Source organism: Carettochelys insculpta, chromosome 8 (assembly GCF_033958435.1).
Source record: "Carettochelys insculpta isolate YL-2023 chromosome 8, ASM3395843v1, whole genome shotgun sequence".
Classification (NCBI taxonomy): Eukaryota; Metazoa; Chordata; order Testudines; family Carettochelyidae; genus Carettochelys; species Carettochelys insculpta.
In genome coordinates, this window is record NC_134144.1 from 74,368,795 (window position 1) to 74,391,726 (window position 22,932).

At 53.1% G+C, this 22,932-nt stretch overlaps 1 protein-coding gene across 2 annotated transcripts in view; it reads right to left on the bottom strand.

The window, feature by feature from the left end:
- The window catches only part of NHEJ1 (non-homologous end joining factor 1), a 126,169-nt gene that overhangs the window by 93,824 nt on the left and 9,413 nt on the right, over window positions 1-22,932 (bottom strand). For both annotated transcript variants that reach the window (XM_075001290.1, XM_075001289.1), the window contains exons 4-5: window positions 18,146-18,284; window positions 15,073-15,131 (exon numbers count right to left, since the gene is read on the bottom strand). In XM_075001290.1, coding sequence (XP_074857391.1) covers window positions 15,073-15,131; window positions 18,146-18,284 — 198 coding nt within the window. The remainder of the gene's footprint in view (window positions 1-15,072; window positions 15,132-18,145; window positions 18,285-22,932) is intronic.

The following is a 22,932-nucleotide window of genomic DNA, read 5'->3' on the forward strand; positions in this document are numbered from 1 at the left end:
GGAAGACTACTGATCACATGTATTTACGTAATTTAACTCTCTGGCTTCGAGTGGAAGGCCATGTGGCCCTTCGATAACGAGGTGCAGCCCCCATTTGTATTTGTACAAATGGACGTAAGCAGTAAAATGTATAAATAGCTTATAGACACACATCTCTCTATAAGTTGTCTATATAGTTGTGATTGTGTACACACACACACACACACACACACACACACTTGTTTTTAGAGTGGTTCAGGATACATTCCAAGACAAAATTCCAGCCAACCTTGGAGCCAAGAACATCATTCAGCCCGGCATAATCTGCCCCCTCTGCCTATGCATACGCTAAATACAGAAAGGGAGTAGTATAAATAGCTAGAGACGTATGTGAATGGCCCTGTTTCCTTACACAGATAAACACACATGCAGCGTGGAGCAGGCAGCTGCAGAAAGGCTTAGGGACCTGTTCAGGGGCCATTAGACCGAATTCAGTTCGGAGGTTCACCTTATGCCTGATGCTGCATCCCACTTGTGCGCAGAACATGCACATGCACATGGCTTCCTGCACAGATGTGCCCAGCTGTTCTGGGCAATGCTCACCATCTGTCCGCACTGACTGGCACGCCCCAGTGAGCTCACAGTAGCGTGGGATTTGGGAAGTGGCTCCCCCAAGCCCTGAGAAAAGCTGTCCTCAAGGAGGAGTGGGACACAACAGGTAGAGGAAGAGCAAGTAGGGAGGGGAGGCGCTGGCAAAGGAAAGGGCTTTGAATGCGAGCAGGGAAACTTCAGAGAATACCTTATCTCACAGGCCCATAAGAGGTGCTAGGCACTGCATAGACAGCACAGTCCCTGCCCCAGAGAGCTTGCAATCTCCATTTGAGACATGACGCAGCAAATGAAACAACGGGGAGAGGAAGGGGTAAGACGAGCGACAGTGAGGCAGACAGCTCAGCCTCATGCACAGCACTGCAGCTCTCTCCAGCCCGTCGTCTTTGCATGGCAGTCCCGAGAACAGTCATACAAGTCCGAGTGACTGGATCCGCAAGCCAGCCAGGGCAGTTACAGAAGGTGGGGTGGGACAGCAAGACCAAGAATGTCAGAGCTGATGCAATGGAAGGGGGATCCCAGGGAGAGATGAAGAATGAAGCAATCCGACACAGTCAGGGCTGCTGCAAGCCCTTGGTAAAACGCACCGTGGTAGCGGGTTACACAGCAGCGCTGCTGAGGCCGTGGTGAACAGAAGGCAGCTGGATAGGAGAGTCCTGCCTCCACGAAAGAGCCGGGAAGCACTGCAGGGCATTTAATCGCTGCTGCACTCCATCCCAGCACCAGCTGCCTTTCAGCAGCAGCTGAAGCGATCCCAAAACTCGGATGCGTGAGATGACACTAACCCAGAGCAGTCCCTGCAGAGGGCATCGTGTGGCCACAGACTCAGGCAGACAGGCCAGCATGAAACAGCAATGCCGTGATGGGCTCCACAACACGTAACTGAGCTGCAAAGCTTGTGGGGGCTGTGCCCGCAGGGCACACATTACAGCAGCAACCGCTGCGAGGTCTGCCCTGCAGCTGATCTATGCCACTTGCTAGAGAGCTCTCCCGCAGGCATAATTAAACCACCTCCAACGAGCAGCAGGAGAGCGTCTCCCACTGACACAGCGTTGCCCACAAGTTTTACTGACAGAAGCGCTAGTGCAGCCTAAGTGAAAGATTCGGTTCTAGCAAGCAGAGCAACAAAGAGAAGAAAAACAACAAGAACTCCCGTGGCACCTTATAGATGAACAGATATGATGGAGCATGAGCATTCCTGATGCCCACGAAAGCTTATGGTCCAAAATATCTGTTCGTCTATAAGGTGCCACAGGACTTCTTGTTGTTTTTGAAGATACAGACTAACACAGCCCCCCCCGACACTTGTCACCATGCAAAGAGAAGAAAGGGCCCCTGGGGCAGAACAGATGCTTAGGGGGGAAACAGGACCTAACCCTAGTGATTTCATCCATTCCGAGACCACTGGTCACCATACCAGTGCAGGGCAACAGTCCCAAACATTCAAAGCAAAATGCTTCATGCACCGTCTCACTCCTTAACCTTGCAACTTCCCTGCTCCTCCAGGTGCTGCTCAGCCTCTACTGCTGCTTCCCTCCAGGCTGCAGTTTAAAGAACCTCCCCCAAACCTGCTTACTTTCCGTGCTAGTAGCCCGGTCCTCTGTGGCTAAAGCAGAGCCCTTCCTATCCATACAGGATGGCCCTTCTGCCCTGTGCACCCGGCACCTGGGAAATCCCTACCCCTCCGTTCTTTACGCCACCTGCTCCGCCATTCAATGACCCTGGCCCAACACGTGAGACAGTCTCCTGCAGATCAGTGGCACGTTGAGAGGGTGGCCCCTATCACAGGGGTTAGACATGCTAAGCACCGCCCGTTGGCCTGGATTAGACAAATTCTCCTAAATGCTTTACAGAGATTCTATCACAGCCCTGGCCAGACCCTTGACCCCTTCACCCCGGTCTCTGCCGGTGGCCAATAATGTTCCCACCTAATCTTTCCATCCACGGGCAGAATAAATGTTGTGATGTGCGCAAAGGCACGTGGGGACGTGCACCACCCATAGAAACACAGGCTGCCGGCTGCGTGTGCTCTGCTAATCAGCTGGGCAGCATTTTAATGCCTCCTGGGTGGCCACCCAAGCACACAACTTACAGGGCACATTGGTGGCCAACGCCACCTGCACCAGACGAATGGGCAAGGGCGTGCACCGTGGCCAGCTCCGGGATAAGCTGCCCGAAGAGGACATTTCCCCCTCGCTCTAGGTGGCCAGTCAGCTCAGCAGGAAGATTAGTGGCGCACACACCCGGTGCCCTGGTCTGTTGTCACTACAGAGGTTTCTGTCGGAGCCTCGCTCGGACCTCAGCAACAGAAAGAGGCCGGGAATTCTGCCGGCTGCCCACGTGCTGTCTCATACACCATCGTCGCCTGAGTCTTAAACGTGCTGGCTCTTCCTGCCATCGAACGTCCCTCACGGGTGGGCTATGAGAAGGAAAATGGCAGCACTCCACCTACCTTCTCCCTCCCAGTAATCATCCCCCAACCGCTCGGCCCATTTGCTTGTCTCTTCTCTACACCCAACAGCACCCACCTTCTTCACCCGTCCCAACCTACAAGGCCTCTCCAGCCCACGAACCACTGTCAACCCTAGCCCTCTCAGCCTGACCTATCCTCTAGGGACAGGAGGTGGACACCAGGATCCAGGTACAGACCCAGTCTTTGGGTTGTCTTCTCTAGCCATGCTCAGTTGCTTATTGAACTCTTCAGTGAGACGCTCCGTGTCTGCTCCAGAACTGCGAGTTCACCACCCTCCCACTGTGCAGCAGGATGCTCTGACCCACCCTTTGCTCCAGAACACACAGCCCTTCGGGGGGAGTGCAAAGTGGGGGAAGGGGTAGAGGAGAACGGGAATAAGTAAGTCTCTTTCTCCCTCACGTGCTGCCTAACACCTGCTACTGCTCCCCTCCAGACTGCAGTTTAAACAACCCTCTCCCAACCGGCTTAGCTTCTTCGCCAGCAGCTTGGTCCTCTGTGGTTAAAGCAGAGCCAGGACCTGGGCAGTTCTGCCCCTCTGCCTCTCTTCTTACCATCTGCTCCAGCATGCAGAGACCCTGGGCTTCCCCTGCCTAGCTGTGCCGAAGCAATTCAAAATAACTTCTACAGGGCCCTGGATCCGTACCTTCCTCCTGGTAACTACTCTTCGGTAGTGATTTACAAGGCAAACTGCCCCGTTCTACAGAGCTCAGAACAGGGAAGGGTTCGCCCAGGGCACTCAACCACAGAACAGGGAATAGACCCCAGATTGTCTCTCTTCTGGTGGCGCACATTGACACATGCCGGGGTGCATATAAAAATGTATCTGCACATGGACCAAAAAAATCCACACATGGATGGAAAAGATTAGGGGAACGGTGGCTCTCTCTCTCTCTCTCTCTCTCTCTCTCTCTCACACACACACACACACACACACACACACACACACACACGAGCGACTGGCTTCCCCTGGCCCTTCCCACCGGTGCAGAGTCTTGGGCTGAGCCAGGCCTGCTCCGCTCCACGACAGTTTCCTTTGGCACATTTAAGAAAGGGCATCCGACGGATCACACGATCCCTCTAGTAAAACCCTGCGAGAGTTGCTCCCATGGGGCTCAGTTCACTCCTTCACACAGCATTATCCAAACCAGCGCCCCCACGGAGCACAGGCAGCCCCGGCCTGGAACCAGGCTGGGCAGAGAGCTAGCCCCACACTGCCCTTGGGGGTGACCTGGATTTCCCAGCACGAGTGCTCTGAAGTCTGGTCTCTGGTCCACCCTGGGGCAATGGGCAGTCTCAGTGGGCAAGGAGACCAGACTGCTTTGCCCTGCTCTGTGCCTTCCCCATTACTGCTTCCGGCTGCTCGAGTTGCAGATCCGTCTGCCCCTGCCCCCGCCCCTGCCCCCATGCCCAGCAACACTGGGCCTAGCCAGTGTCTCCTCACACCACCACCCCAAAAGCCCCCAGGGTTCCAACCAAGCTGCAGCAGACTGGGGGAGCCACAGCCACACTATGGGACGCTCAGGGGTAAATGCAAGAGATCCAGGAGGAATCCCCGCTCCCGAATGAATACTTCTGGCTCCCCAGCATTCTGAAGGGGAATCGCAGAGTCCCAGGGCTGGAAGGGACCTCAGGAGGTCATACAGTCCAGCCCCCTGCTTCCAGCAGGATCAACCCCCACTAAGCCATCCCAGCCAGGACCTTGTCAAGCAGAGCCTTAAACCTCGAGGGATGGAGATTCCACCACCTCTCTAGGCAACGCATTCCAGTGCTTCCCCACCCGCCTGGGGAGAGAGTTTTTCCTAATATCGAACCTACTCCTCCCCTTCTTTAGCGTCAGACCATTGCTCCTTCTTCTGCATCCGTCACCACTGAGAACAGTTTCTCTCCATCCTCTGTAGAGCTCCCCTGCAGGAAATTGAAGGCTGCTACTAAGTCGCCCCTCAACCTTCTCTTCTACAAACTAAATAACCCCAGATCTCTCAGCCTCTCCTCATAGGTCATGTGCTCCAACCCCTTAAGCATTTTTGTTGCCCTCCGCTGAACCTGCTCCAGCACATCCACATCATTTTTATACTGGGGGGCCCAAAACTGGATGCAGTACTCCAGATGTGGCCTCACCAGTTCCGAATAGAGGGGAACAACAACATCCCAATCTTCCTAGATCTGCTCGACATGCACCTCCTAATGCACCCTAATATGCCATTAACCTTCTTGGCGACAAGGGCACACTGTTTACACATATCCAGCCTTTCATCCACCATAACCCCTAGGCCACTTTGCACTGAACTGCTGCTGAGCCAGTCGGCCCCCAGCCTACAACAATGCTTAGGATTCTTCTGTCCCAAATGCAGGACTCTACGCTTCTCCTTGTTGAACTGCATCAGATTTCTTTTGGCCCAATTCTCCAATTTATCCAGGTCACTCTAGATCCTATCTCCATCCTCTAACTTTACCCCTCCCATTAGCTTGGTGTCATCCACAAACTTGCTGAGGGTGCAATCCAGTCGCAAGAATGGAGGCCCCAAGCACGTCTTTCCCCCATCAGTGCTTCTGTCTATGTTCAGACCTGGCTCAAACCACTGCTTGCTGACACAAAATCAATCACTCCGGGAGCTGCTCCTCTTCAGTGACACATGCCCACACCTGTGAACATACCTGTCCCTCCCCCACCAGCCTGCCGCTGCCATTATTCTTCTTGTTCTTTATTTACTGATTCATACACCAAGCGCCTTGATGAGCAGCCCAGACAGGGAGCCCTGCATGTGCTGGAACTGGTTCTGGATTTCAGACCATACAGGAACCTGAGTCCACAGCCACCGGTCCCCCTCCCCTCCAGGAGCCAAGGGGCCAGCAATGGTAGTCTTCTGGGAGTACTCCATTCTCCTCCCTACGCCATCACCTGTCCAGATTCAACTAGACACATAACTCTGTTTCAGCTCTTGGTCCACCCTGCACAGCCTGGCTGAGCGGCTGCTCGTCAGCTGCCGGGGCGTGCCACAGAAAGGGCTGTATCTCAGGGCTAGGAGAAGCAATATTTACACCTGTATGGTGCTGTCCTTGATTTTTCTACTCCTGCTGACCATCAACAGCCCCCATGCAGGGGTAGCAGGGCCCAGCCCACAGTGCATAAAGCTGCTCTAGGAGGGAAGATGTAGAAGCAGAGGTTGGGCTGGGCTGGGACAGAGCAGCGACAATGGTGAGACCAGGGTTGGGCCTGCGGGCTCATGACATCTAGGCTGCGGGGTCTGGATGGCTCACTCTACCCATGTGCCTCAGGACACATGCTGTGCAACCTAAGCAACAGGAGATTCCAATCCTGTGGAACAGCCACAGCCGCTGGGGATTAAGCCTCAGGCCCCCGCACCCTACCCAGCAGGGAAAATGCTAGTGGAATATCCTTCAGCCAGCCCACTCACCACGGTGACTCAAGAGTCCCAAGTACAGCCCTTGGGGCAGGGAAGGGGAGGAGACACAGCCAGGCTTGCCAGAATCGTAACCAGCAGGCCCACAGCCAGCCTGGTCCCAGCCCTGCTCCTGGGGGCTTGTTCCCTGCCCATGGTCTGGGCTCTATTTCGGGCAGCCTGCTGCCCTGGGGCTGATGTGCAGAGTCTGGTTTTAGCAGCATGCAACTCCACTGACTCACTGTTTGTGTAAACGGCCTGCGGTTCCCCTGCATCGGCTGGGAATGCAACTGCCGGCCAAGTTCCCGCCTCACCTGATTACGCCTAAATAAATAAATAAATAAAGCCACTCTCCCATCTGCCACAGGCCTTAATGGCAAACAGATGGGGAAAGGCCGGCTTAGGCTTCGGCTCCACAGCACCGGGGGTCAGGATCGCGCCATCAACCCACCCTGGCACTAGCTACACAGCACAATTACAGGGGGCTGGGACTGAGCCTGGCCTCACACGCCACGACATGTGTCATCGCAGAGACCCCCATTAAAGCCTGCATGGATCCCTGTGCACTTTTGCACAGAACGTGCACGCACACATGGACTGACACACTTTCACACATTGCCATGCACGCTCATCCAAGCCTTGCACAGCGCCACTCGTGCTCTTAGCCGCGCACTTCTGCACAGAACCTTGCAGAGGCAAGGAGCACAGTCACACCTCCCCACGTTCAGCGTCACACTGGGCTGCGTCCGTGGGACCACTGCCAGCAGAGCAAGGGAAGTTATTAGTCCTCTCTCTTCAGCACTGGGGAGACCACATCTGCAGTGCTCTGCCCAGTTCTGGGCCCCCCACAACAGAAAGGATGTGGAGAGAGTCTAACGGAGGGCAACGCAAATGATGAGGGGGCTGGAGCACATGACTTAGGAGGAGAGGCTGAGGGAACTGGGCTTATTTAGTTTGCAGAAGAGAAAAATGAGAGAGGATTTGATACAGCCTCAACTACCTGGAGGAGGTTCCAGAGAGTGGATCTAGGCTGTTTTCAGTGGTGCAAGATGCAATGGTCTCCAGCTGCACTGGGAGACATCCAGGCTGGATATTAAAAACCACATTCACGAGGAGGGTGGTGATGCACTGGAATGGGTGGCTTAGGGAGGTGGTAAAATCTCCATCCCTAGAGGTCCTCAAGGCCCAGTTTGCCAAATCCTGGCTGGGATGATTTAGCTAGAAAGCTATAGCCCCATGCAGCTCGCTCCTTTCTCTGCAGCCTTCCCTGAATCCAGCTGTAAGAGAGCCTGGTCGTCCCTGGCATTGCTTGGAGCCAGATGCTCCTTGGATTGCTGCAACAAAGCTCTGGTAACCCAACTCCTTCTCTGGTCCCCACCCTGGCCTGGCAAGGTCCAAAGGGCTCTGGCTCAACCACACCATGGCCAGGCCTCCTGGTCCCCATCTGCCATGTTGCTACCGCTCATTCTTCCAGGTTCAGAGTGGTTTCTGAGATTTCATACAACGAGTCAAGGTGAGGGAGTGATGCCACCGGCTGGCTGGGCCTCCAGTTCTGCAGGTTTATGGGATGGAATCAGCCAGGTGAGGCCCAGCATATAACCTACAATGTCACTCCTGGGGAAGACACAAGGAAATGAAACAGATGTGAGAGGGGAAGAGCCCAGGGAGGAAAGCAGCAGTAACAGTTTCCTCCCTCTCCCTCTTCCTAAGCCCCCATCCTGGGAGTCGTGCTGGAGCAGAGGCCGCACAGATGGCAGGAGGGAGAATAGGAAACTGGGACCATTAACAGCTGCTCTCGCCAAGGGACTCCGGCCACATGAGAAAGGAGGCGGTAAATGACAGTTCCACACCACACCTGTGCGTGGCACCCACCAAACATACCCGCAGTGCCAGTGCCATGCCCTGCAGGAGGCCCTGCTCTTGGCCAGCCACAGCTGCAAAGCCGCAACCACCTTGTGCTAATTAAAACCATTCCCCTTAGGAAGTAGGCAGACGGTTGCTTCCTCCCCTGCTGCCCGAAGCTGGCTCACGTTTAAGAGCTGATGTCCCCACCCTGCGTAACACACGGCCCATCACCGGCTTCAGCCCTTAAACAAACACAGGCCGCTTCTCTCCACAGGCTTATTTTTAGTGCTTATACAAAGGGAGAGGCAGAGGGCGGGGAAGTCAGGCAGAGTGCAGGCAGGGGCTGGGCTGGGCCAGCCTGCACATCTCGCTCCTGACCTGCGAGTGACGCAACGCTCTTCCCTTCCATTACTCCTGCCCAGCACTTCCAGTCCACGCCATGCAGGGCAGCCAGGGGCAAAGGGGCTCCCTCAGATAAATATTTCTCCAGCCTTAAACCACAATCCTACCACACGGCAGACTCACATTCGGGCAACGCAGCAGCTTGCTGGGAGATCCATGTAATACTGATTTAATGCACAGGCCTCTCCCCTCTCCAGCGCTCAGACCTTCCTCTCCTCCTCTCCCAGGGTGCAGGGTCCATCTGCCCTTGGGCTCCCTCCCCATGTAGCCCAGACAGCGCCCACCTTGCCCCAGCAAGGCTCCTTGGTGCCTCTTCCAGCCCACTGCCTCTGGGGTGGGAAAGGACAGCGCTGCGCTGTGACCCCAGGCGTCCCTGACGCCAGCCACCCCACGTGCTCCATGCCCGTGCTCCCTGCTTGCCCTGTCAGCCTCAGTCAGCCAGCTGCCTGTTTATCTTCCTATTCAGCATTGCTTATTTTGATGGCACATCCTCCGAGCTCAGCCCAGGTCAACCTGTGAACCTTCCACGTCCTGTTTGCCGAAGCCCTGCTCTGCAAGCCAAGTGAGCAGAACGGCCAGAGGCCCAGCACAGCAGCCACCTTGTGCACTGGCCACAGCAGATAAAAATATTCAGGGTGAAACATCCTGGGGCACAGGGGTCTATATTTGAACTGATTGTATCTGTGTGTTTATCCAAGCAGGCTTGATTACTGCCCTGTGTGTGCAAAGCAGCCAAAACAATCTCCACTCCACAGGTCAGGGCTTCCCTCAAGCCTTCAGGGATTTACTGGGGAGAAGAACCTGCTACCCTTGCGTGATGGTTAAGCACTGTAAAGTACAGAACTAAATTCCACCCACAGAGGCAATGTTTCTCACCAGCCCAGGACTCCTCCAGGGCAGCAAGGTGGGGAGTGGCCAGAACTGGCATGTTTGGCCCTCGTGGCCTGGTATTAAGCAGGCAGCAATCTAGGGGGGGAAAACCCAAACCAGCTCAAAAGCACCCGCCACCAAAGTGTTTTAAGGCCAAAAGGCCCCTGATAACTCAAGAGCAGGTCACCAGTCACGGAGAGAGAGAACGGCCCTATGGGTAAGGCACTGCGCCGGAACTTAGGAGATTTCTGCATTATTCCCGGCTCAGCTAGATGCCCTGTGAGGCCTTGGGAAAGCCACTTTGCTCTTATGCCTCAGTTTCCCACCAGTAAAATGGGATGATGATTGTGATCCATTCAGATTCCACAGTGATGAGAACACATAAAAGCTTAAAAATAAAACCACCACTGGAACCGAGTCCAAACAACACCGATTCACACACGCTGGCCTCCGTTTGTGCTCTCCTGGCCTCCCATCTCCACAATCTCAGGAGCTCAAGCCTCACACGTTGGCCCATTACACAGCCCAAATGTGAGATATACCTCTCACATAGAGCTGGAAGGGACCTTGAGAGGTCACTGAGTCCTGTCCCCTGCCCTCATGGCAGGGCCTATCACCAGCCCTAACAGACTCTTTTTTTTTTTTTTTTTTTTTAAATCTGTTTGCCCCACATCCCCACGTAGCCCCCGTCCTCCCGCTCCAAAGCCTGAACTCACAACCCTGAGGTTAGCAGGCTGATGCTCAAACCATTACGCTATCCCTCCCCACAAACGCGCTGTGTCACTAACCCCACACGCATGCGCCTAGAGCAGGGGGCCTCATGCCAACACCCTGCAGGGAGTGAATGACAGCCAGTCTGTGCTGCAGGTGAGAGCAGGAGTGTGGGGAATTCAACAGGCACCTCCTGTTTCAGGACTCAGGAATGCACTGCTTGGCAAGAGCTGAAAAGCCCACCAGCCTATGGAGCACTATGCTGACCCACTAGGGCCCAGCAACACAGGAACCCCAAGCAGCACGCACCCCTGCACCATATAGCACTGCAGGGAACAAGACACATCCTAAATATAGACAACCATCCAGTGCCACTCGCAGGCCTCAGTGCCTCCCCAGCAGGGCCAATGCACCCGCCTACCACGCACAATGCTGAGCGTCCAAAGGCAGAGCAAGTGTACTGTGACCGGCCTGCAGCACAGCAGCACCTGGCTTCACACCCAGTGTGCTGGGCTCTGGCAGGCACATCCCAGAGTGATGGTCCCTGCCCCAAGGAGCTCACCATCCATGCAGAGATGTGTGCATGAGTCTGCAGATAATAATTAACAGGAGCAATAATTCTGCCTCCCCCATTATCTCAGTGGGGTGTTCCCTGAGCGTGGCGATCTCAATCTGACGAAGTGGGTCTTTGCCCACGAAAGCTCATGCTCCAAATTATCTGTTAGTCTATAAGGTGCCACAGGACTTCTAGTTGTTTTTGAAGATACAGACTAACTTGGCTCCCCCTCTGATACTTTCAGTATCAGCATTAGCTGTATCCTTGCTGATCATCTGAGCAGAGAATGCAGGAAAGAGATGAGGGCTCTGCTGGGATGGAAATGGAGGATGGCCACATCCGCAAGGAAGGGAGAAGAAGAAAGTAAGGTGGGTAAGGCAGAGAAGCAACAGGTAGACGCAGCAGGCTGGTAATGGAGACTTTTTTCCCCCAAACAATGCTGGACATGACAATAAAGCACTGACCAAATAATAGTAATAACTAAATGATCACCTCTTGCTATGTGTGTGAACTCCTGGGTCTGAGCAGGCTTGCGCTGTATGGAGAAAGGCCTTTTTAGTTATCAGGCTCTCAGAGAGTCTCCAGCAAGGCCAGACAATGATCTAAGGGTCACTTCTAGCCATACCATCTATGAAGAAATGCCTGCCCAATAGTGTTGCCTCCTTCTTCCATCCAGGGGCAGAATACATTTGCTATATGCACCAAGGCATGTGCAGACGTGCACCCCCAACAGAAACACACACTGCTGGCTGTGGGTGCTCTGCTAACTAGGTGGGAGGACCCTGAATCTCTCCTGGGCGGGCACCCAAGTGCTCAGCTCCCAGGGTACCCTCCTGCCCCAGCCTGCAGAGAACAAGAAACCTTTGCTTTCTCATTTGGTATGTATTGCTTATTTTCTAACTTGTGCCTCCACTTCACTACCACTTAGCCAAAGCTGCCCTCTTGCTCTGTTGTTGAATCACAGTCTTTTGGCTGCCTGCTGTATATTTTTTTAAAAGAACACCCAAATTCCAGTCCCATCATTCTGTCTAATTTTCTTCTCACAGTCATTTTGCCCAGTTTTCCTCAGCCTCCGGAAATTAGTTAATTTGAAGCACTATTTCTGGTTGGGACTCTCCTCCGTCACACCGAATATAAGCGGATCATGGTTGGTGGTCCCTAGGAAGCCATCAACTTCCAGTCCAGAGATTAATTAATCTTTATCTTTGTAATAAGGTCTAACATAAAGTTACCCCACACTGGATACATCATCTTTTGTATTATGAAGTTATCATCTATCTTCTGAGGATAGAACAAGAGGCAACGGGCTTAACTTGCAGCAAGGGAGGTTGAGGTTGGACATTAGGAAAAAGTTCCTACCTGTCAGGGTGGTCGAACACTGGAATAAATTGCCTGGGGAGGTTGTGGAATCTCCATCGCTGGAGATATTTAAGACCAGGTTAGACAGATGTCTGTCAGGGATGGTCTAGACTGTGCTTGGTCCTGCCATGAGGGCAGGGGGCTGGACTCGATGGCCTCTCGAGGTCCCTTCCAGTCCCAGTATTGTACGATTCTATGATCTTGTTGAGAAATGCCAGTGATGTATTCTCCTGAGTACACGAGACTTTCAGAGGATGTCTCCCAGACTGAATTTCCTCATGACAACGCAATTCCCCCACGTATTCACTATAGACAGGTGCTTACGAAGTAGCTCACCCCATTCTCTGGTTTGATCTAGTGGTTTACAAGACACCCCCACTGGCAACCCCTCTTGTGCTGTACCAACGAGCACAAAAGGACTGGAAAGCACCTCATCATCTTTACACAATGCAAGTCCATCGCCCGGCTCCTTTCCAGCCACAGATTGAAACATCTGTCGAGCACGATTAGCACAGGAACATAGGACAAAGGACTGGAAACAACTCCTGGGTCATCGGGTCCAGTCTGTTCCTATCACAGACATCTTCATCATATCGTTCCATTCACAAGCTTAACACGCTCCATTTTAAAACCAGAAAGGGGTCTTGCTGCCGCCACTCCTCCTATTGGAGGATGTTCCAGAACCTCCCTCCTCTGATCATAAGAAACCGTCTTCTAATTACCAGCCTACATTCACTCCTGCTCTGGGTATCCCCATTTGTTCCTGAACAAGTCACAATTATAGCGTTCTAGTGACTGCCCTGGTTTATAAGGCAGTGCAATGTGCAGAATCTCTGGAGCTTTCCCTTAACACGCCAAGTTCTCCTCAGTGTGCATGTCGGATTTTGAAGCCCGTGAGGAAGGGCACACCTGTCAAACCAAGCGGCAGGTTGTAATGAATATGAGACAGCAACTTCTATGTACTTTAGCACTCCTCCCATTCCCCTTCTCTCTCTACAGCCCCAGCCAGCCGGGACGCCTCAGCAGCCACTTGCCAAAACTACAAGCCAGTACAAAACTTTGAGAAAGAGCCAATGGTGAGTTGGCAGAGGAACTGGCCAGATGGTCCCACAACCTCTCTCCACCTGGATTCCCACTGGTGTTGTGGAACAGGCAGGTTCAGGACCAGCCATCACGAAACTGGACTTTGGACCACAGCCTCCTGGCCCCTCAGGAAGCTGCGAGTTTCACCAGAAGAGAGGTAAGGGCAGTTTTGACTGGCTTTGTCAACATTTGATTCCTGTGATAAAGCCAAGCTGCTGTTAGAACTGGTGACCGCGGGGTAGATTTCCCCAGGGGGCAAATGGCCAAGAGCAGTCTTCACCCCATCCCCCGGCTGGCTCTCCGCTCTGTCCCCAACACGCCCCCTTCTGACCCACACTAGCCTGCGCCCTTCTCCCACATACCCTGGCTTAGCCCCACCACTAAGCCCGCAGCCAGACAGCTCTCCCCAGACCACGTATAATGATCCTGTAGGTCCCTACAGAACACTCTGCAAAGCTCCACGCCTCCAGGTTAACAGCGCACACAATGGAGGAGTGGGGCTGACAGTATACGCACATCCAGCCATGCCTCTGACTCATACGCCGGCTTCTCAGACCACTCTCACAATGAACTAGTGACCAAGGGCATGGAGGTGGCTCTCAGGAGGAGATAACAGGGGGAGGACACAATGTCCCAGCCAGTGGCACTGAGCAATCATTTCACTTCCCTGTGTGTGTCACTCCTCAGAATTCAGGCAACAGGAGCACCTGTGAAGTATTCCCCTCTGACCTCAGGAGGGGAGAGAGCTGCTCTCCCACTGGCTCCTTTCAGAGAGCCCCACAGACCCAGGCAGCCACTGTCCATTCCTGCTCTGCCTCCGCCACAACCCAGGCTACTAGCTGCCTGCCTGCCCAAAATGCCATACAAGAAGCAGCACAAATGCAGCCAGCTCAGAAGGCAGCACTCCCCAGTGGCTTGGCCAGTGACCATGTTTCACCCAGAGCACAGCAGTATCTTTCCAATTCAAGCATTCAAGGGAACATCTGCCTGGGATTACTCTCGCCAGTCTGTGTGAGAACACGCTGGCTTGCTTCTGTCTCACTCAGAGCGTGGGTCCCGCCTTCAGGGACAGGAGCTCTTAGGGCACAGGCTTTCGGCATGGGGGAGCAAGGGGGCCCCCCGTTGGGTACCCGTCTGCAGCAACCTGGCAGAACTTTCCCAAGCGCCCCTGAAGCACCGTGTGCAGATCCTGCGGGGAGACCGCGAAGTGGGTTCTGCCATCTGGAGAGAAGTGCAGTGGGAGCGCTCCGGGAGAGCGAGGGGATTTAGGGTAAGGGCTCAGAGGGCTTGAGAAGAGCCCGAGGAGCAGCCCAGCCTGGGGAGAAGAGCTGAGCTGACTGCTGTGTTATTCTAGAGCTCAGTCCCAAGCCAGGGTGGTCCCAGCTTCACTCCCAACAGGCCACTTCTTCAAATAATCCCAGAGACAGACGCAAGCATCTGGAATTGCAAGAGCAGCACGAGCTCCTTTGTCACACCAGGACCAGACAGAGCGAGACCCAGACCCATTGTGCTGCCCTAGCACAAGGCTCTGTCTGCTTCCCCACACTACCCCGCGGTCACCTCTGGCATACAAGGGCACTCTAACTAACCCGCTCACACAGGCAACGGCCCAGCACGCTGGGCTGCACTAACCTGTGTGGCCCAAGGCGTGTTGGCACCTTGCTGCCCTGACCCCTTCACACTCAGAGCTCATCCATAGGCTACTGCCTCAGAGCGAGACCCGTTCTCTTCCCCAGCACCCTTAGGTCCCCCTTATTCTAACTCATGAGACTATCATTCCCTACCTCATCCACAAACTTCTTCAGGAATGACTCCTCCTGGAAGGGCTCGGTCCTCAGGCGACCTGCAGTAGAGATGGGAGTGTAAGTAGGGTGGGCGCCACCAGCCTAGCCAAGCACACCAGCTTGCTCCCTGCACATCCCCTGGCCGGGGGATGATCAGACAGGGTGCCCAGGTTTGTTTTGTTTTGTTTGTTTTTGTTTTTTTACTGTTAGTTTGAATTACCTCGGGGATCTCAGGTAATACAGTGACTGAGTCATGCAACACCTACCCTGGGTCACTAGCAGTGCCAGCCAGGAGAGCGGAACCCCCAGTATCCATCAGCTCTGGCACCAGAGGCCAACAGGAAAGCATTACAGCCCAGGAGAGGCGGGGAGCTCACAAGCACTGGCATTGCCCAGACGTTTCTGCGTGCCAAGCCATGCTGACTGCATGTGGCACACCAGGAGCCCCTCCAGTCACTCGGGTGGAGGCACCTTCTGAGGAAGCCCACTAGCAACTATGGCAACATGAAGACGGCACACAGAGGCCAGAGAAGGCAGATTTGCACCTCACCAGCCAGCTGTGAAGCTCCACAAGAAGGCCCCTTCCTAAAGACAGCCGCCATTGCGGCAAAGCGCCCCAGCCCTGCAGCCCAAGGCCCCATTCTTGCTGGAGCTACGGCTGTCTGCCCTGAGGTAGCACCAGATTCCAAAGGCCCCTTGGGCAAACCTGGCTTTAGCACTGTCTGAAAATTTGGAAACATGCTCTAGTCTTTAGGGTTTGCTGAATTCCATATATACGGCTCCCTCCCAGCCCAGGGCAGGCCGGTCCAAGGACCTAAGGCCGAGCTCCCCAGCATGCTTTGGTAAGCAGTACTCCCCAGTTTGGCACCTTCCTATTCCCAGTGACTCTGTGCTGCAGCAAAGAGACATGGAAATGGCTGTTGCCACTACATTTCTGAGGAAGGAACCCCCACTGCCCAGGTGGGTAGGGAAGATGTTCTGGCTGCCGACCGCAGCACTTCCATGTTGGGCCCCCTCTCAGCACGCGAGCCGCACAGTGAGGCCTTTGCACTTCACAAAAATGCTTAAGGCTTTGGCTACCACCAATCATGAGGCCACTGTCTAGCCCACCGGAAGCTGTTGTGCTGCCTGAGAACCAGCAGTGGCTGCAAGAGGCACCCACAGGCATTTTGGTGTGTCCCAGAAAAATGGCAGCTGCCATCCTGAGCTTCCTCTGCAGTAAAGTTGAGGGTGGGAAAAGGTCTCCACTTAGATCATTTTCTTGCTGCCCTGACCCCTTCACGCTCAGAGCTTATCCGCAGGCTACTGCCTCAGAGCGAGACCCGTTCTCTTCCCCAGCACCCTCCACTGGCTTCCCACCAAGCAGCTCCGAAGCCAGGAGTCCAAGGGAAGGAGTGAGCCCTGGCATCACAGGAACATACGATGGCGTTCACTGACCTTGGGGCTGGAAGGGATCTCCTAGGCCCTACCGCAGTCATGCCGTTATCCCAAGGCAGGTGCTCCTCCTCCCTTCTCCTGCCACAGGAAAGCCAACCCCTCGACAGACACACGGGACATAAGCCCTTGAGGTCATGCCCACGAGACATCCCACTGGTCCCAAAGTCTGGCTTACCTAGCCCTGTCACTAGCTCCAAGCCGTCATTTTGCTCCCTGCCGCCATGAGCTGTTTCTCAAGGGCAGAGCAGATTGGCATCTGCTGTCTCTGCCAACAACGGGGCAAGCTCTGCACACCTCACGTCATATGAAGGGCACAGAATGACTGGAGGATGACGCTTCCCAACCCCCCTTGCTGGCTCCTGCATCAGGCAGACCTGTTGATTTTACACCACGAATCAGCTTCACTGGGCTCCAGCGAGCCCCGAAGACCCAGCACAACAGCAGCAGAGGGAGCCAGAAGCTGGTCTGACCCATGTGCTAACCCAATTCCAAGCACTGGCCAGGAGCTGCCCTCACACACACCCATCCCCACCAAGGGCTGCAGCAGGTGTCCCTGCACAGGGAAATCGCCCTGCACAATCCCTATTCCTGGGGGTGATGGACAAGACTTTCAGGAGCCGGGCCATCCACCAACTTCCAGGGAAAATTAATGGTACCAGCTAGAAGGAAAACACTCACCACTGGTAAGGAGAGTAAGCGTGAGCCTGAATCACTGAAACAGCAGGGCCTGGAGCTCCTGGCACCACTTTCCAGCATGGCCCTTACTGAGGGGGCTGTATAATCAGTGAAACAGCTTGCCCTCATTCAGAGAGCTGTGTGTGTCAGACAATTAGCACTGGGCCAGCTCCAGATACATAATGGCTCCTGGAGAGCTGGTCAGAACCATATGCAAGAAGAGCTCTCTGAGGAACTCAGGCCATGCTAGTGAAAAGCAGGGTATGTCCCCCTGGAAACACTGTCCTCCAGCCCAATGCATGCAGACCTTCTGCCAGCTGCAAACCAAATCCACATGCCAGAGGCTTGCCAGCTGTGGGTGGGATGTAGCACCCCTTCTACTCACTTAGGGACTCCGCCCACCAGCAACAGCTCAGCCAGTCCTTATATCACCCTGCCCTGTGCATTGTGCTCCACCACCCAGCGATTAAACCCGAGCCTCTTGTTAACATCTCTGAGGCTCTGCAATGGAAGGAGACCCATGGGCACAGCCACGCCTCCAAAGCTCTTCTAAGGAAGACGAGGACAAAAGCTGGGAGCCCCTCATTCCTCTCCAAGTGCTCTGCAAGCTACTGCATGTGGGGAAAAACGCCTGACTCTGCTCCGGCTCATTCACTAGCTGGCCTCTGATCCAGGCTTCTGGTCACCAGCCAGGTACTCTATGCAAAGCAAAGAGCCCCTTGGCGACGTCCCAAGTCTTTTGGCTAGCCGGGAATGTCCAGTCCTCCTCCACCTCTCCCCTGGGGACTACTCCCAAGGCTTCTGGCTACTGTCTGATTGCTGCAGCAGCTGAACATGAAACACAAGCTTCTTTGGGTAATAGCCAGATTGAGCACTTTGTGCCAACCCTGTGCAAGGAAAGAAACTCACTCCCTCTGCACTCCAGCCCTGGTTTCCCCATGAGTACAAGAGCTCTTCTTACCTCTGCTAAGAGCAGCCCCACTCTCCCTGTAGTCTTCAATCTCAGCATCCTTCTGCACCAGGAGAGAAGCCAGCTCTTGTAACTGGCACCGCAATGCCAGGCTCATCCTGATGAGGGGCCGCAAAAGATGACGGGAAATCTGGGTTGGGAAAGACAAAATAGGGAAGGCCAAGAAGGGCACTTAGTCTCTAAAACAAAAGTGGTTGAAACAGGTCAGCCAACAGCAGCAATGTCTTGGCAGCAGCTACAGCCAGAGGTTACTCAGGGCTTCCCTGCAACCGGAAATTACAGGCATGCCTGTCTGCCATTCTAGCATCTGCCAATAGGAGGTACTATGTGGAACAAATCAGGTGCTGCAGCTGTGCAGGGCGTAGGGATGTAAATATCGCAATTGAACTATAATTGTACCAATTAACCATTGGTGGGGACAGGGCAGCCAGAGCAGGGGCTCTTACCAGGGCTGTGGGGAGGCATGATCAGGCTGCTGCTACACGGCCGGGGTCCAGGTCCTGCTGCAGCCAGAGCTGGGATCCAAGGCCACAATGGTGCAGTCAGGGCAGAGCCCCGCTTGCCCCTGCTGAGGCTGCTGTGGTGTGCTTGGAGCAACATGCCCACCTGCCCACCATGTGACCCCACCTGCCACCCTAACCTGGCTGAGTTCCCAATGGGAAGCACTCTAGGGAACAGTATACAAATGTTGACTGTGAGAGGAGCTGTGGAGAGTGGGGTAATTGTGGAATAACTTCTACATACCTCAGTCCCAGCCTCTCCTACCAGAAAGCACCACACAACACAACACAACACAACACAGGCAGCAAGGAACAAGATGAATATGTGACGAAGAAAATTCAACATCAAGGCTTAGACCGGGGTCAGCAAGCTTTCCAAGGTGGAGTGCTAAAATGTGACCTTGTGATCTCCATGTACAGTCTGACTGCTGGTGACACTTTTTAAAGTCACTAACAGTCCTACTTAAAATACCTTCATTAATAAATAAATACAGATGCAGAGCTTGACTATTGAAGTGCGGGTTGGCAGCATTAGCTGGCCTTTTGTTACTCCACAAGCAACATGTCTTTGAGTGAGCTGCCACCTGCATGGGGGAGAAGGGGCAGGGCTGAGCTCTCGCCTCGTGTGCTGATGAAGATCGGCTCACATGCCACTCTTGGCACCCGTTGCTGACCCGTCGTTTAGATAACGGCATAGAGAGGTCACTCATAAAATCTGTGGATGATACCAAGGTGGGAGCAGTCCAAGTGCTCTGGAGGGTTGGGTTATAATTCAAAATGATCTGGGCAAATGAGAGAAATAGCATGAGGCAATCAGAATGAAGTTCAGAAGAGACTAATGCAAACTACTCCACTTAGGAAAGAACCATCAGTTGCAAGCATGCAGAATGGGAGGTGCCTGTAAGAAGGAGAACTGTAGAAAGGTATCTAGGGGTCATCCACAAGCTAAATATGAGTCAACAGCATAACACTGTTGCAAAATAAAAAAAATAAAAAAAACATTCGAGGATGTAGTAACAGGAATGTCATAAGCAAGACACAAAGAAGTAATTCTTTCACTCTATTCTGCATTGATTATGCTTCAATTGCAGTACTGTGTCCAGTTCAAGGCACCACATTTCAAGGAAGATGTGGAGAAATTGGAGCCAGTCCAGAGAAGAAGAACAAAGAAGATTAAAGGTCTAGAAAACATGATCTATGAGGGACAACTGAAAGAATTAGCTTTGTTTAGTTTGGAAAAGAGAAGACCGAGAGGGACGTGATAACAGCTTTCAAGTACCCAAAAGGTTATTATAAGGAGGAGGGAGAAAAATATTCTCCTTGACCTCTGAGGGTAGGACAAGAAGAAATGGGTTTAAATTGCTGCAAGGCAGGAGGCTCGGTTGGACATTAGGAAAAACTTCCTAACTGTAAAGTGATTAAGCACCAGAATAAATTACCTAGCGAGGTTATGGAATCTTCATCATTGGAGATATTTACAAGCACATTAGATAAACAACTGTCGGGGTGATCTAAGATCAGTGTTTCTTAAACTTTTTGAGCCCACAGAACATCAAATAATAATATTTTTATGTGGAACATCTATGGAAATTTTCTTCAAAAAAATTGTCAGACTGGAAAAAAAAAAAAAAAAAAAACCAGACCCAAAGGAACAGCAACATATACAGCAAAACGGGAACGAAGTAACTGAATCAGGCACCGTAGCAATGAAGTAGTAACATTGTTAACCTGGTTTTAACAACAGAAAATATCAACCAGCAGCGTTTGACATCAGAAAAGCGTCAGACGCTGGCGGCACACCTGCAAGTTGGTCACTGAACACAGTTTGGATGGCGCTTGGTCCTGCTCGGAGTGCAAAGGGGACTGGCCCCACCACCTCTCCAGGTCTCTTCCACTTCTGTGATTCTCTGGTTCTATATAGGTGGGGTGAGGGGTTGTTCTGTAAATGGCATTACAGCTACGTTTTCGTTAGTACGGACCCCAACCACCCCTGCAAACCTTTTGCGGACCCCCATCAAAGCCTATTCTAGCCACTAAGTACACTTCATTACATGAAAAAGGCAACCACGATGCAGATTTTCAGGGAGCAATTAACATGACTGGATGATATTTAATTTAAAATAATTGATTGTACCTTTGCAATTTATAAAACTTGTTTTCTGTCATCATATTTATTTTTCCCACGGACCCCTACATTACCTTCGTGGACTTCCAGGGGTCCACGGAGCCCTGGCTGGGAACCACTGCTGTAAAGCACACATGCACTGTCCCCACCAGCAGCACTCATCACCTGCCCAGGACACCTCTTCCTAGCTACAGCTGCCTCAGCTTCTAGGGCAAGTCACAAATCCATCACATGTCACTGAGCCGCCTGCTGACTAGCACCAACTATTAGTTAGGTGTAAAGCGCACTCTGGTGCATGCCGGATGCCACTACAACTTCATCCAATTATAGGGAGCACACTGCCTTAGAGACAATGTAAAAGTAACGAATGGCCAAAACTCCCCCGACGCACACCTCTGCGGAGGAACACACTCCTCACCGGCAGAGCCATACAACAAGCTGGAAGTGAAGCCCTTGAGGGCCAATTTGTTCTGTGAAAAACAAGACGACATCCAACCAGGCATGCAGAAGGTGGGGGACACACAGGGAAACGGCCCCATCAATCAGCGGGAGCACAGAACTCTGCCGGGTCAGGACAGCTCTTCTGGCCGTGCACAGCGAGAACCAGCTCCACTGACTACGGGGGAAAAGCGACCTCCTCAAGCCACTGGGGAGGGCATGGCAAGGAGAAAGCCAGACCCTCGGGCTGTGGGAGCACAGAAAGCGCCCCTCCGAAACAGCCAAAGTTTCTTCCTGCATCCAATTAAACTGAAAAGCAATGAACTCAAAATTGAGTAAAGGAAACGCTTTCCCAGAACATACTCAACTAACTTGTGGCGCTCATCACCACAGACATCCAAGCAGCACCAGTTTGGTACAGGGATGATGGGAATGCCCAGAGCTGCAGCAGTAAGGAATATTTTCTAACCCAAATGCTTTCGGCAGAGCTATAGACCTTTATTCTTCAGGCATATGTCAACTTCTGATCTAAGGACAGTCATCCCATCACTGCCCACTGTAGCGTTCCCTGCACCTCCACCTGAGCAGCTGGGACTGGCTTCTGCCCGAGGCAGGAGACTGGGCTGGAGAACCCTGGCTCTGGACCAGCCTGGCCATTTGTTTTCCTAACCAGCCCAGCTAGCGTGCTTGGTTCCTGATTTTCTTGTTGGTCCCAGTTTTGAATCTCAGACTGAAGCCTCCCAGCTGTTTGCATGGCACCAACTGCAATAAGTAATGTCCCCAGTCAGGCCCTTCCACCCTGCAGGTGCACACAGGACTGTCCAAAGATCGAGAGACACAAAAGCACAGACCGAAATCACATCCCTCACCGAAGAGACAACTTAGAGCAGTGCTGCAGAACAGATGGGTGGGAAGCAAGCAAGCCTTGTCTCCCAGCTCAAGGAGTTCTGGGAAAGGACAAAGTGGCTCAGAAGCTCTATTAAGAACTGGACTGTTAGCTGCAAAACCAAAGCACCATTTGTTACCAGCTGGCCAGAGCATCAGTGTTACGTGTCAACCAAAATACAGGCCTCTAGCGGCACAGCACTGTGAAGCATCACACAAAGGCATCAGAATCAGCACTGGATCCAAGAAGAGGGTATCCCCACCTCTGCTCCTGGCAGCATACTGCCACCTAGTACCATAATGGGGCCCTACTACTTACTGAGCCATTCACCCTGCTCCTTGTACCCCCTACGCATTCCCTACGCTAGAATTTGCTTCCAAGTCCTGGTCCCCATGAGCTTGTATGGGAGAGGGCTCAAAGAGGAGCCACAAAAATGACTACAGGGCTTGAAAACACACCTTACAGCAACAGACACAAGACGCTCATCCAAGAGAAGATTAAGAGGTGATCAGATCACACACGGTCTAAGTATGTACACGCAGAACAAGTATTTAATAACGGCCTCTAGCAGACAAAGGTAAAACACAGTCCAATGGCTGGAAGCTGAAGCCAGACACATTCAAATTGGAAATAAGGTGTATATTTTTAAGCGGGAGAGCGATCAACCATAGGAACATACTCAGAGTGGTGGTAGTGTCTCCATCACTGACTCACAGTCTCTCCAGATCTGCTTCAGGAGCGAGTGCAGGGCATTCTCCGGCATGTACTCCGCAGCAGGCAGACCAGATGATCACTGAGGTCACTTCCAGCCTTGGAAACTTTGAAACTC